This window comes from Trichechus manatus, unplaced genomic scaffold, assembly GCF_000243295.1.
Source record: "Trichechus manatus latirostris isolate Lorelei unplaced genomic scaffold, TriManLat1.0 scaffold00040, whole genome shotgun sequence".
NCBI lineage: Eukaryota > Metazoa > Chordata > Mammalia > Sirenia > Trichechidae > Trichechus > Trichechus manatus.
Window position 1 is genome coordinate 8640741 of NW_004443976.1, and position 14362 is coordinate 8655102.

At 45.6% G+C, this 14362-nt stretch overlaps 1 protein-coding gene across 1 annotated transcript in view; it reads left to right on the forward strand.

Moving 5' to 3' along the window:
* The window catches only part of LOC101340371 (myosin-3), a 25154-nt gene extending 13932 nt beyond the window's left edge, over positions 1 to 11222 (forward strand). Inside the window, exons 21-39 of the mRNA XM_004375974.1 lie at positions 81 to 323; positions 412 to 588; positions 699 to 844; positions 925 to 1015; positions 1417 to 1806; positions 1904 to 2030; positions 3284 to 3402; positions 3574 to 3770; positions 4147 to 4330; positions 5013 to 5178; positions 6085 to 6209; positions 7040 to 7348; positions 7468 to 7671; positions 7747 to 7872; positions 8777 to 8947; positions 9041 to 9145; positions 9514 to 9609; positions 9712 to 9849; positions 11081 to 11222. Of these exons, the coding sequence (XP_004376031.1) occupies positions 81 to 323; positions 412 to 588; positions 699 to 844; positions 925 to 1015; positions 1417 to 1806; positions 1904 to 2030; positions 3284 to 3402; positions 3574 to 3770; positions 4147 to 4330; positions 5013 to 5178; positions 6085 to 6209; positions 7040 to 7348; positions 7468 to 7671; positions 7747 to 7872; positions 8777 to 8947; positions 9041 to 9145; positions 9514 to 9609; positions 9712 to 9849; positions 11081 to 11107 (3141 nt within the window). The 3' untranslated portion in view covers positions 11108 to 11222. The remainder of the gene's footprint in view (positions 1 to 80; positions 324 to 411; positions 589 to 698; positions 845 to 924; positions 1016 to 1416; positions 1807 to 1903; positions 2031 to 3283; positions 3403 to 3573; positions 3771 to 4146; positions 4331 to 5012; positions 5179 to 6084; positions 6210 to 7039; positions 7349 to 7467; positions 7672 to 7746; positions 7873 to 8776; positions 8948 to 9040; positions 9146 to 9513; positions 9610 to 9711; positions 9850 to 11080) is intronic.
* Positions 11223 to 14362: the final 3140 nt, after the last annotated feature.

Sequence of the window (14362 nt, forward strand, 5' to 3'; positions counted from 1 at the left end):
TTTTTTTTGTGAGTTAGAATTATGCTCTACATCCTTCTCCAGCTCTGTCCAGAACCCTCAGATATTTATTTTTTTTAAAGGAAAGTGAAAACTTGTTGGATGCTGAGGAAAGATGCGACCAGCTGATTAAAGCCAAATTCCAGCTTGAAGCTAAAATCAAAGAGGTGACCGAGAGAGCAGAGGATGAGGAAGAGATCAATGCTGAACTGACGGCTAAGAAGAGGAAACTGGAGGATGAATGTTCAGAGCTCAAGAAAGACATTGATGACCTTGAGCTGACATTGGCCAAGGTTGAAAAGGAGAAGCATGCTACAGAGAACAAGGTACTTTTTTTGTGGGTCTTTCTAGCCTGATGTGTCACTGCTGACCAAACTTTCTTTCTTCTTACAATTGCTTGTGGTTTCTTCTTAGGTTAAAAACCTTACTGAGGAACTTGCTGGGTTGGATGAAACAATTGCAAAGTTAACTAGGGAGAAGAAAGCCCTCCAAGAGGCCCACCAGCAGACCCTGGATGACCTCCAAGCTGAAGAAGACAAAGTCAATTCTTTGAGCAAAATCAAAAGCAAACTAGAACAGCAAGTCGATGACGTAAGTAAACAATGCTAAGTGGGATCCCTAGACCTTCAGGGTTGGAAAAGTCCCCAAGAGTCCTCTGGTGCAAGGCATTTATTCTCAAAAGGAAATGGTGCCTTTTTCAGCTGGAAAGCTCCTTAGAACAAGAAAAGAAGCTCCGTGTGGACTTGGAAAGGAACAAAAGGAAGCTTGAAGGAGACTTGAAACTCGCCCAAGAGTCCGTATTAGATCTGGAGAATGATAAGCAACAGCTGGATGAAAGACTCAAGAAGTATGGCCCAAAACCTCTGATTTCAATTTTGCAAGTAACTGAGTACTTTGTCTTCATGCAGTCTACATTTCCCCTTACAGGAAGGATTTTGAATATTGTCAACTACAAAGCAAAGTGGAAGATGAACAGACTTTGGGTCTCCAATTTCAGAAGAAAATCAAAGAACTCCAGGTAAGAGGAATTCTTTCTCTCCAGCGTGGGGTCATGCACAGTGAGCTGGATGCTGTCTGCTGTAAGCCATGAAGAGCAAGTGGGCAGGATCATGGGTCTGCCTGCCTCCTTCATTTCCTTTTTTCTAGGCTGCTGCAGCAGTGTGGAACAGTTTTTCTGTAACTTAAAAAAATGCATAATTAAAATGTTTTTGGTCAATATTTAATTGAATGGAAAATATCTCTGGTTGATCACTGCAGGGGTAATGACCATGGTGGGGTGAGAAAAGAAGTGTTAAAGGAAATTGACAACATTCAGACTTCTCTGGGAGAAGTCCAAGAATAGATGTGTCTAATGGGAATGGAAGCTAGCCTGTCCTTGACATTCAGAGTCATTCTGGGGTGACTGGCTGCCCTCTGCAGGCTCGAATCGAGGAGCTGGAAGAAGAGATCGAGGCAGAGAGGGCGACCCGTGCCAAGACAGAGAAACAGCGCAGTGACTATGCCCGGGAACTGGAGGAGCTGAGTGAGCGGCTGGAGGAGGCGGGAGGCGTCACCTCCACCCAAATAGAACTGAACAAGAAGCGAGAGACTGAGTTCCTGAAACTGCGCAGGGACCTGGAGGAGGCCACCCTGCAGCATGAGGCTACAGTTGCCACCTTGAGGAAGAAGCACGCAGACAGTGTGGCCGAGCTCGGGGAGCAGATCGACAACCTACAGCGGGTCAAACAGAAGCTGGAGAAGGAGAAGAGCGAGCTCAAGCTGGAGATCGATGACCTCTCCAGCAACGTGGAGAGTGTGTCGAAATCTAAGGTGCTTGGTCAGGATGCCACCCAATGCCTTTGATAAAAGAGCCATCTATGGTTATTACAATCAGAATACTGATTTAACCCCCCGCCCCATCCTTTAGGCAAATCTGGAAAAAATATGCCGAACCCTGGAGGATCAGTTAAGCGAGTCCAGGAGCAAGAATGAGGAAATCCAGAGGAGCCTGAGTGAGCTGACGACACAGAAGTCTCGTCTTCAGACTGAGGCTGGTGAGGAACGTGCAGGAAGTGGGATGGGGCAAAACCTCAAAGGGGGCAACTGGTCAAAACTAAGGGGCAGACTTTGTTTTGGGGAAAATATCTAGGAAAGCATATCTTCAAGGAGAATTAACTGAAATTAGCCCATAATAAGGGCCATTCAAAATATCCTGAAGAAGGAGGATATTTAGAATTCAGTAAAAACAAGAGCGAGTGGTAGACCAGAGCGAGAAGAGATGCAAGGTATTATCTAGACTGAACACTTTCAAAGTAATATAACCTTGCAGCAAACAGAATCTAAATGGCAGAATCAGGACTAAAGACAAAGTCCCGTGGCCTTTCTACTTCTTAAAAAACAAAACAAAAACCTGTTGCCATTGAGTTGATTCCAACTCATAATGACCCTATAGGACAGAGTAGAACTGTCCCATAGGGTTTCCAAGGCTGAGCACTTGGAAACTGAGCACTTTAACCACTGCACCACGGGGGCTCCTTCTACTTCTTGCTACACGTTAATCCAATGATTCATTGTCTGCATCCAAGAGTTTTAGAGTATGTTATTTTCTCAAGACAGAACCTGGATGCTTCCAGAGGTGAACTTGGTTTGTAATAACTGATATAAAAGACACTGAGAAAAATACGGTCAATGTTTATAGGTCCTTGGTGTGTAATAAAAATACAGAGGAACATTATTTGGAACAGCTGCTTAGAAAATGTGGCTCTACCACCAGAGTTAATCTTTTGGCCTGTGATCACAAGTGAATCAACCCTTTGCTAACAGCCACAACCAATAATTGTCACAGCTACAATAATCCTTGGGGATTTACCTCTGGAATCATAAAGTACCCATCCTGTTTTTAAATCTCTTACCTCTATGTAAGCATATAAACCTGAACTTACCATCTTCATCTAAGAGTCTAACTTCAAATTGCTAGAGATATTAAACCCTAAGGAAAGCAGTATTTCCTTTAATGACAAAATCAACCAACAGCTCGAAGGACTAGCCACTGGCAGGCCTGATGGGAGCTGTTAGGTGCTTCTGGTAATGTTTCAAACTTAAGATTGTTCTCGATTGATAGGAGTCACTCCAAGTTTCCAGTAGTTTACAACAATATCTTACCGGGTTGTGCTTTCAGTTTCCTTCTCCCCCAGGAAGGGACCCCACCTTATGATTTGCTCCCTCCCCAGCTTTTAGAATAGTGCCTTACATGGGGTGGGAGCTTGGTATTTGTGAATGAAATGCAAATATTTCCTTCTGGATGCAGGTGAGCTGAGTCGTCAACTAGAAGAAAAGGAAAGCACAGTATCCCAGCTTTCCAGAAGCAAGCAGGCCTTTACCCAACAAATAGAAGAGCTCAAGAGGCAGTTAGAGGAAGAGAACAAGGTACATCATCTGAGGGAGTGCTTCCTTGATCCAGCTGTCAAATAGCACCTGCAGAAACAAATGCCACTTTATTCAGTAGATGGCGACAGCAGGAACAGACTTGGGTTGTATCATGCATGTGGCGTTGATATTTGAATCCACTAGCGCTCTCTTCTTCCTTGACTTCTGCAGGCCAAGAATGCCCTGGCCCACGCCCTGCAGTCTGCCCGCCATGACTGTGACCTGCTGCGGGAACAGTACGAGGAGGAGCAGGAAGGCAAAGCCGAGCTGCAGAGGGCGCTGTCCAAGGCCAACAGTGAGGTTGCCCAGTGGAGGACCAAGTACGAGACGGATGCCATCCAGCGCACGGAGGAGCTGGAAGAGGCCAAGTAGGCAACTCTACCTGCCTTCTGGAGAACAAGAACCCTTGAACAATCACACGATAGAGATCACTGACTATAGAACTACTTGGGAATGAATTTGTCTTGTTACTAGACATTTCCTCAACCCCTTTGTCTTTTAATGCAGTAACGTATCATTAGAGTGACCTGGGGTTTGCACCTTTCATTAAGAAAAACAGCTTTGATCTTGATTAGAGACAAGGCAGATTATTGAGCACTGATTTTGGGCAGACGAGAAATTCTTGGCTGATGGAGGCAAATGGGTATTTGAATTACACAGATTAGCAATTCCAACTTGATGAATAGTGATGTTCAAGAGGATTGCGACTTAAGTATCATCTGCTTCTTTTTTATTTTCCTTTAGGAAAAAACTTGCTCAGCGTCTTCAGGATTCTGAGGAACAGGTTGAGGCGGTGAATGCTAAATGTGCTTCCCTGGAGAAGACCAAGCAGAGGCTGCAAGGAGAGGTGGAAGATCTGATGGTTGATGTTGAAAGAGCCAACTCCCTGGCCGCCACCCTGGACAAGAAGCAGAGGAACTTTGACAAGGTGGGTGGTCTGCTCCATGCCAGCTGCACACCAGCATGATGGGAACACGTGGTAGTCATGGAAGGAGGAGACCTGTGTCCAGTCCTGACTCTGCCACCACTAGCCGTGTGACCTTGGGCACGTCCCCTGAACTTTGCTGAGCTGTGGTTTCCTCATCTGTAAAACAGAGTGGGAATGGGATGGGGGTCAAGGGCCCTTTCAAATACCGTCAGTGGAAACAAACCAATTTCTACAATGCCGATAGCCCCAAACATTTTGCCTTCCACCATATTGCCAGTCCACCTGGATTGACATGTGGGCATCTAACTTAGGCTCCATTAGGAGGCTTTCTGGAAGCCCTCCTTTCAGTATGGCAGGTAAGGTTGATGTGAGTCAGTGTTTTAACGAAATATTTAAAAGTACAGGGCCATTTTCATATTAGGGAAAGGGCACCTATACCCAGTTGATTCCTTCTAAAAGGATCTATTTGCTTGTTGGAGATGACAGTTGTTACTGTTTAATTATCTTGCGTAAATTTATGAAACGAAACCTTGGTTAGTCTAAAAATCAAGAACAAGGAGCAGGGCAAGAGAAACCTCCAAGTCCAGCCCTAACGCTCAGAGTACTTGCCTTACTTGTCACATTGAGCTGGAAGCTGGGAGAAGTGCTGATAGCTGGGGCACCTCCCACACTGGTGTTTCAGGTGCTGGCCGAGTGGAAGACCAAGTGTGAGGAGAGCCAAGCAGAGCTGGAGGCATCTCTGAAGGAGTCCCGCTCCCTCAGCACTGAGCTCTTTAAGCTGAAAAACGCCTACGAGGAAGCCTTAGATCAACTGGAAACTGTGAAACGAGAAAATAAAAACTTAGAGCGTAAGCAGTTTGAAATTTCCGGCCTTCACACTCGACTGTCAGATGGTGGGCTAGAGTGGGCGTGACTTCATCACTCAGATCTTGTCCTCAGACCCACTCATTCCCTACACCCATGCCCATTACTGCATGCCCAGAAAACGTTCATCATCAGAGGGGTTACTGGGGGGCACAAATGTTTTGCACTTGACTGTTAACCTAAAGGTTGGCGGTTCAATCCCACCCAGCAGCACTTTGGAAGAAAAGCCTAGCAATCTGCTCCCATAAAGATTACAGCCAAGAAAACCCTATGGAGCAGTTCTACTCTATAATGTGGGGTTGCCCTGAGTTAGAATTGACTCGATGGTGGATTTGGTTCTTTTATATACACAGTGGAGTCCCTGAGTGGTAAAAATAGTTAATGCGCTTGGCTGCTAACTGAAAGATTGGAGATTCGAGTCCACTCAGAGGTGCCTTGAAAGAAAGGCTGGGTGGTCTACTTCCAAAAAAATCAGCCATTGAAAACCCACTGAAAGCACAGTTCTACTCTGACACATGGGTCACTACGAGTTGGAGTTGATTCCATAGCCACTGGTTGGTTTTACATACATAAAAAGACCCCAAAACCAAACCCGTTGCTGTCGAGTCAATTCCGACTCATAGTGACCTTACAGGACAGAGTAGAACTGCCCCATAGAGTTTCCAAGGAGCACCTGGTGAATTTGAACTGCCAACCTTTTGGTTAGCAGCCATAGCTCTTAACCACTATGCCACCAGGGTTTGTTTTACATACATAGTATCTTATTTTTAGGAAACAGGAGTTCTTAGAATTATCTAGTAAACTAGTTTAAAAGCATTTAGTTGGTGTGTACCATACCCAAAAACCTGTGAAGAGGTGTTTTAATGTAACTGAACCTTGTGTCTTTGCAGAAGAGATAGCAGATCTCACAGAACAAATTGCTGAAAATGGTAAAACCATCCATGAACTGGAGAAATCAAGAAAGCAGATGGAGCTGGAGAAGGCTGATGTCCAGCTGGCTCTTGAGGAAGCAGAGGTGAGAAGGAATGCAGGGGAGGGAGCAGCAGATCCAAATGAGATGATGGCAGAGTTGTGGTCTGGAAGGCTTGCTGGTCCCACTCAGCATCCTCATCTCTGCCCCTATAAAACCACAGCCTTAATGCCTGCTCCTTTCCTGTCAAATAGGGTGACTGCAAGGCTGAATGAAATACTACCTGTGAATTATCTTTAATTTGTTGGAGAGAAGCATTGCATTAAAACGAGGTCGAAAATGAGATTTTTACAAAGATCTTAGGTGTATTTAAAATGTCTATAAAGTGCTTTAAGCTCCCAAGAAATATGATGATTTAAATATGTAAATCATTGTTTGATGGTATAGTAAAAAACAAATAACAATGAAACAGATTTGATTTCTGCACTGAAGATAAATTAGGGACTTTTTTTTAAAGGTAGTTCTGAATGTTACAGAGTTAGGAATGCTGTGGTTGGCTGCCATCCAGTTGGTCCTGACTCATGGCGACCCCCTACACAAGAGACTGGACAGTTGTAATCCAAGGCTAATTTTCAGCTGTAGATTGCCAGGCCTTTCTTCCTAGTCCTTCTTGGTCTAGAATTTTTGCTGAAACCTGTTCATCATCATAGTAACACATAAGCCTCCCCTGACAAAGGGGTGATGGCTGTGCATGAGGTGCATTGGCCAGGAATCAAACCTGGGTCGCCCACATGGAAAGTAAGCATTCTGCCACTGAACCACCACTGCCTCTAGAGCTAGGAATTGTACACCGACACTCTGTTACCCCGAAGGGTAGCGTGGAGGGCTCTGTACCACCACTGGTACTCTTTCTGTTTTGTTTTTGTTCTTTAAAGGCTGCTCTTGAGCACGAAGAGGCCAAGATCCTCCGAATCCAGCTTGAATTGACTCAAGTGAAATCGGAAATTGATAGAAAGATGGCTGAGAAAGAAGAGGAGATCGAGCAGCTGAAGCGGAACTATCAGAGGATGGTGGAAACGATGCAGAGTGCCCTGGACGCAGAGGTGCGGAGCAGGAATGAAGCCATCAGGATCAAGAAGAAGATGGAGGGGGATCTGAATGAAATTGAGATCCAGCTGAGCCATGCCAACCGCCAGGCTGCCGAGACCCTTAAGCACCTCCGGAGCGTTCAGGGACAGCTGAAGGTTTGAGAAAGCTCCATGATGGGAAACCTCCTCCCGTCTTCAAGTACTGCAAGACGTAGATAGGCTAGTGGTCCGCATGTCTCAACTTCACATAGAATTTTCCTTTCCTCTCTGGCTAGGATACCCAGCTCCACCTGGACGATGCTCTGCGGGGCCAGGAGGACCTGAAGGAGCAGCTGGCGATTGTGGAGCGCAGGGGCAACCTGCTGCAGGCCGAGGTGGAGGAGCTGCGGGCCTCTCTGGAGCAGACAGAGAGGAGCAGGAAGATGGCAGAGCAGGAGCTCCTGGATACCAGTGAGCGAGTGCAGCTCCTGCACACCCAGGTAGCAGAGGGAGAGAAGGAGACGAGAGACTCTGGCCTCAGATCCACCAGGGTAACAACATGCCTCTTGCCCTAGAACACCAGCCTCATCCACACCAAGAAGAAGCTGGAGACAGACCTCACACAGCTCCAAAGCGAGGTTGAAGATGCCAGCAGGGACGCAAGAAACGCCGAAGAGAAAGCAAAGAAGGCAATCACAGATGTAAGGCTTTTCCTGCCTGCCCCGTTTGGCTACTGAGATTAGTATTTCCTTAAAAGCTCTCTCTTGCCCGAAACCCGAGTTGGTTCCTGTTAGACAGGCTGGGGACTCCCCCAGGACGCACGAGGTGTGGCATTCTGCTCCACCTCCTCTCAAACCCCGCTTCTTCCCTACTGCGCATGTCAGAGGTGGGCGTGACACAATGGAACCTGAGGAAAAAAGGCAGGGATTCCGTTCTGTTTCTTTCCTTATGCCCTTTGAGAGGTGTGCTCGTCTTTCCTTCAACATCTGACTTATTCCAGATATGAAAATGACACCCTCACATGTTAATATCCCACCAAATTTCACCTCTCATGAAGCCAGCTTTCCTCCCGCCACCAGCTAACCTCCTGCTTGCGTCTGAGGCGGTCTTCCCGCTGCGGTACACAGCTCCAACAGCGCCATCTGCTGCTGGTGGGCGAACATCGCCTTTCAACTCGCTCTCCAGCACGTTCACACCCCACAAGTCTCAAGAAGCCTTCCCTTAATCTCACTATTCCCAAGCCTGTGATACTGAGCTCAAACCAATCTCCTCTAAGTCTCAGGGTCCTTTGAAAATAGTTATTTTCTAATAAATGGTGATAATGGAAGAATTTTCTTAGAGCGGGATACAGGTCCCAAGGAGGCCAGTTTAAGAAGGGAAGAAACCATTTGCAGTAGAGCCCTTGAGGGCATCATTTCTTAGATTATTTCATATAACTGGTGCAGCTCTTCTCATATTCTGTGGTGGAAGGGTGTGCTCAGTCATTATCTTACCTGTTGTCTTTTGTCCTTTAGCATGTCCCAGGTTCTCTGTAGTACCTAGGTTTGGGCAGCTCCAATGCACTTGACTTTGTCTGCCTCTTGGTGGGTATGATTTGCTTTTCAGGCAGCCATAATGGCTGAAGAGCTGAAGAAGGAGCAGGACACCAGCGCCCACCTGGAGCGGATGAAGAAGAACCTGGAGCAGACGGTGAAGGACCTGCAGCACCGTCTGGATGAGGCTGAGCAGCTGGCCCTGAAGGGGGGCAAGAAGCAGATCCAGAAGCTGGAGACGCGGGTACTTGTGGGAAGAATCTCACATAAGCAGAGCTTTGCAGACTCCCGTGTTCATGCTACAGCCCCAGACTAATTTCCCAACCATTTCCCGCAGATCCGAGAGCTGGAGTTTGAGCTTGAAGGGGAACAGAAGAAGAACACAGAGTCTGTCAAGGGCCTGAGGAAATATGAGCGGCGGGTCAAAGAGTTAACTTACCAGGTCTGTGGAAAGAGGAGTCTCTGGGTGGTGCAAACACTTGGCCACTAACTGAAAAGTTGGAGGTTCAAGTCCACCCAGAGGTGCCTCAGGAAAAAGGCCTGGCAATCTACTTCTGAAAAATTAGCCACTGAAAACCCTAGAAAGCACAGTTCTACTCTGACACACATGGGGTTTCCATGAGTCTGAATCGACTGGTTTACTGGTTAAGTGAAAAGAAAACCTGGTAGGCGTTTTCTCTGTGACGTGCAAACACCACCATGAAGTCTCACCAGAATATGGGTAGAAATGTATCAGCCCCAGAAAACTGGCAGAACCTGTGCAACGATGCCCCCTCCTCTGTACTGACATTCCCGTTTTCTCGTTTTCAGAGCGAAGAGGACAGGAAGAATGTGCTGAGATTGCAGGATCTGGTGGATAAACTGCAAGTGAAAGTCAAGTCCTACAAGAGGCAGGCCGAGGAGGCTGTAAGTCGTACCCGTCTGTGGCTTTGGAACAGCAGCCTTTTCCGTTTCTCACAGTGAGAGACGGGCATGCTGACCTTATCGGCCTGGGCTGTTTGGTTTCAGGATGAACAAGCCAACGTTCATCTCACCAAATTCCGAAAAGCTCAGCATGAGCTGGAGGAGGCTGAAGAGCGGGCTGATATTGCAGAATCTCAAGTCAATAAGCTCCGTGCCAAGACCCGAGACTTCACCTCCAGCAGGGTAAGGCCCTTCTGTCAGCACTAAATGCAGAGCAGCAGATGGGATGACTGGGAAGAACCCACAGTGACTGTCTAATGTTTTGAGCTGGAAAGAATCTTAGAGAACCCATTATTTTAGAGATGGGGAATCGCAGACTCAGGAAGGAAAGAAGTTTGCTTAAAGTCATTAGCTGAGCAGTGGCAGAGCCTGGCTAGAACCCAGATCTGTAGGTCACAATTAAAAATTAAAGACTCTCTGGAAACAACCTAAATGTCCGTCGGCAGATGAGTGGATAAACAATGTGGCACATACATCCAGTGGAATATGACTTTAGCCATAAAGAGAAATGAAGTTCTGATACATGCAATAAATGGATGAACTCTGAAAACATTGTACTGAGTAAAATAAGTCAGTCACAAAAGGACATATAGTGTGTGGTCCTACTTATATGAAATATCTAGAATAGGCAAGTGTATAGAGACCATAGTTTATTAGTAGTTACCAGGGTGGGAGGGAGGGAGAAAGAAGGAGCTATTCCTTAGGAGGCACTGAGCTTCTGTTCAGGATGATGGAAAAAATTGGAAATGGACTGTGGTGATGGCTGTACAACATGATGAACAGAAGTAATGTCACTGAATTGCACATGTAAAAAATGTTGAAATGGCAAATGTTTTGTTATATATGTACTTACCACAATTAAGAAGCCCTGGTGGCACAGCTGCTAACCGAAAAGTCGGTGGTTCAGACCCAGAAATGTGGCAGTTTGCTCTCGTAAAGATTTACAGGCTTGGAAACCCTGTGGGGCAGTTCTACTCTGTCCTGTAGGGTTGCTATGAGTCAGAATCAAGTCAAAGGCACGGGTTAGGTAAAGTAACCACAATTTAAGAAATTAAACACTCTCCTGAAAAGGAATGAGCTCTGTCCCATTGAGCACTCTTAAGCGCCCCCTGCTGGCTGATGTGGGAGTGCCTTCCAGGACAGGTGAGCGTTAAGTACCAGTCCCTGTACGTGGAGGGAGATTGCGGGTGATAGTGTATGGGGCTGTTCTCTCTGAAGAGTCCTGGGGGCCAGCTTCTCAGGCTATGGGGAACTTCCTCCATGTACGCAACTGCGTATTATCCTGAGGTACAAAAAATATCCTCGTGTTCTCCTATGCAATGTGTAGGAGCAGCTCCATGATGGTTGCCAGAAGAGGGAGCGGGAGGAAATGTCTGTCATCTGACGTAACTAAAAATGCCTATTTTCCTTCCAGATGGTGGTTCATGAGAGTGAAGAGTGAGAGATACCCTTCTGGAACAGAGAATATACAAAATGTATATTTTCATGGTTCCTGACTATTATACTTTATTTCCATGTGACTGCTTTTCACATGCAATAAACTTTGCTTTGTTTCAGTTTGGATTTTTTTTTCCTCTTCCCCATGCAGAAATGGTTCATAGTTTGGTGATTTTTATGCCTAATGTTGAATCTCAGTAAGCAGATGGCTTGATGAATTCCATCGGTGTGTATATGTGGAGGGAGGGAGATTGCTTTTGGTTTAAATTTGAGATTAGATTAGAAAGAAAGAAAAAAAGAACCTCCTAGGTTAACACTGCTTTGAATGAGGGGATGGCGTGAGGGGTTGTCAGAAAGCCCTCTCTCAACAGGACATGAAGGAAATACAAAGGTTAGGTTCAAGAAAACCTGTCTCACATTAAATACGGTGCTTAGGAAAGCAGACCAGATTCCCTTAGTCTGCATACTATCAGGGTGACTACTCCCTGCAAGTACTGTGCTAACTATTAAAAACTCAAAATCCATTGCCGTCAAGTCGATTCCAACTCATAGCGACCCTATGGGACAGAGTAGAACTGCCCCATAGAGTTTCCCAGGAGCGCCTGGTGGATTTGAACTGCCAACCCTTTGGTTAGCAGCCATAGCACTTAACTACTACAATAAAATAGCGTCAGCCGGGCTCCCGGGCTGTATCTGCCCAAGTCCTGCTATCTTGGCTGTGTCTGCACTATTTCAAACCTGCGCCACAGAAAATCTCACCCCTTCCCCAGAGTAAACCTGTGTTTACCTTAAGAAGGAAAATACCACAGGAGGTCAGAATAACCATCTAGCTGACCTGCCACTGGAACTAGCATATTCTAACCGGAATAATGTGTTGGTTATCATCAACTTATCAGAAAGAGTTGCCAGGTTTTCTTCTTCATCTGATTCCAAAAGATCAGGAGATGACCCAGTTTGACTCGGGTGGGAATTAAAGACCAGGCTGAGGTCTCTTCAGCAACCACACCAAGCTGAACAGCTCCTGGGATTCGCCATGAGAAGAAAGGAGATCACTATCGGAGTCAGGTTTGGCTTGGCTGTGATCTCACACCATTTTCTCTCAAATATGAATACTTCACAGCAATATTGAAGACTAACAAGTGGCATGTCCTCCTGATCGTGGCTGTCACTAAGAGGAAGTTGTAGCAATGAGAACAAGTCTGATCCATGCCCAAAGGTCAAGCCCAAAGAGCTATAGCCATTCAGGCCTTCTCAAAATGTACAAGGAGTGCCATAGCTTGCCTTCTGGGGAAAGCAGGAGATAGAGAAAATGAAATTTCTCATTACAGAGGCATTCCAATGAATAAACAAAGGAGGAACCCCTAATGAATTACGGCTGCTAGCTTCACAAACAGACAGACAACCAGACATTATATACCTCCTGATAGAGGTACACACTGCCTAGGAGGAAGTCCTGCCCAAAGGGCTAACTTGGGTCTGATCCAGCCTCCAGATGTGACTATTGTTATAGGAAAGACAGGGGGGCAAGACCCAAGATGCAACCACATCCCCAGGATGTGGGGAACTTGAGTGAGCAAGCCATCTAGTTTTTTGAATAAATAAATTGCAAGGAAAAACTATAAAAGAAATGGAAGGGGAGACCTATAGATTAAAAGAGACTTAACTGCTCTATCAACAAATTGCACCATATGGGCATTACTGGGTTCCTGATCGGTATAAACAAGCTGTTAAAAAATAAACACACACCCGTGTACATGTATGTATCCTAATTGGAGATATTTGATGGTGATAAAGAATTGTTAATTTTTAAGGTATAATATGATATTGTGGTTGTGTTTTTTTAAATAGTCCTTATCTGTAAAAAATGCATACTAAATTATTTACTGGGAAGAAAGGAAGGGAGGGAAGGAGGGAGGAAGAAAGGAAGGAAGGAAGGGAGCCATCTTGGAAGTGAACTTGTTTTACAGAATTTCAGATTTAAGGAATTTATAGAAGATGCAATTTATACAGAACTGGGCCGTGAACTTGAAAATCTGAGGCTGTAGAACCTGATATGCCCTCCTATCAACAAAGAATGATGCTTCACACAAAGGAGGAAGTGAAGAATTGGATTCTGGAAGCTACCCATGGCTACCTCCATTAGACTTCAATTTTGTCAAGGATATAACTGGAAAATTTCATTTTCTAAGAGTCAGTTTTGTGATCACCCTTTATTAGTGTTCATCTATTCCATAAAGCAAAGGAGGCCCACGATTATAGAAAATACAAGGAAAGAAAAATGAAAGCACACATCTCATTCCAAATAAGGACCGGCTCTACCACACAAGCAGGAGAGGGAAAGTCTTGTCCGGGAATGGAGAGGAGAAGGATGATATCAGCCACTATTTATTCAAGTCTTACCATGCACACTTAGCACGCACCACTCATGGCATCTTTAGAACAACTTGGTGATAGCCATTTGGGGAGATGGACCTTATTACCCCTGCTTAGAGATGCAGCTTCCTCAAGGTCAAACTAGCAGAGCTGGGATTCTCTCCAGATGCCAAGTGTAAACTCCTTTACACTATAAAGCCCTGCCCACCTGAGCAGCTGGCAAAATGGACGTGAGAAATGCCACAAGGAGGTGGAGCGTGAGACAAAGTGTGATGGAACTAGGCTGGTAAACGCAAAGCATATGTTCCTTTGGCTTTTTAACCATTGACCATTCCCAGGGGCTCCACTGTATCCCTTATCTCGCCCACCAACTTAACCCATCCTGTCCTCAGAGGATCTCCACTTACAGAGACCACCTGCTCCTTCAGCTGCAGCTTGGGTGATCTTTAGCTCATTTGTGATACCCACCAGCTCTTTGTACATGAGCCCAAAACAGGGAGGCAAGAAAGATGAAGGGCCCTTCCTCTCCCAGCTGACTTCTCTGCGTGGGATCCCACTGTCTCCACATTAAGAGCCATTTCTGATTTCTTTTCCCTTCTTAAAGAGCCTCACTCTTTTTCTTTTTCTTTTTCTTTTTTTTTTCCCTGGAATTGGGGCACGAAATGTATTTTTCCCACTGCAATTCTCATGCTATCCAGAAACCTCTGGCTTTCTGAATTCTTTACTGAGCCTCAAATCTCTTAGCAGCGGATTTCTATTTTTTATTCCCTTTTATAATTTTGTAATTACACAAGACATACATGTTCAAGCACAAGATTAAAAAAAGATCTGTGAACTATAAAGGGGCTGCCTACTAGGCCTGGAGACTCCTTCTTTATTTGGAGCA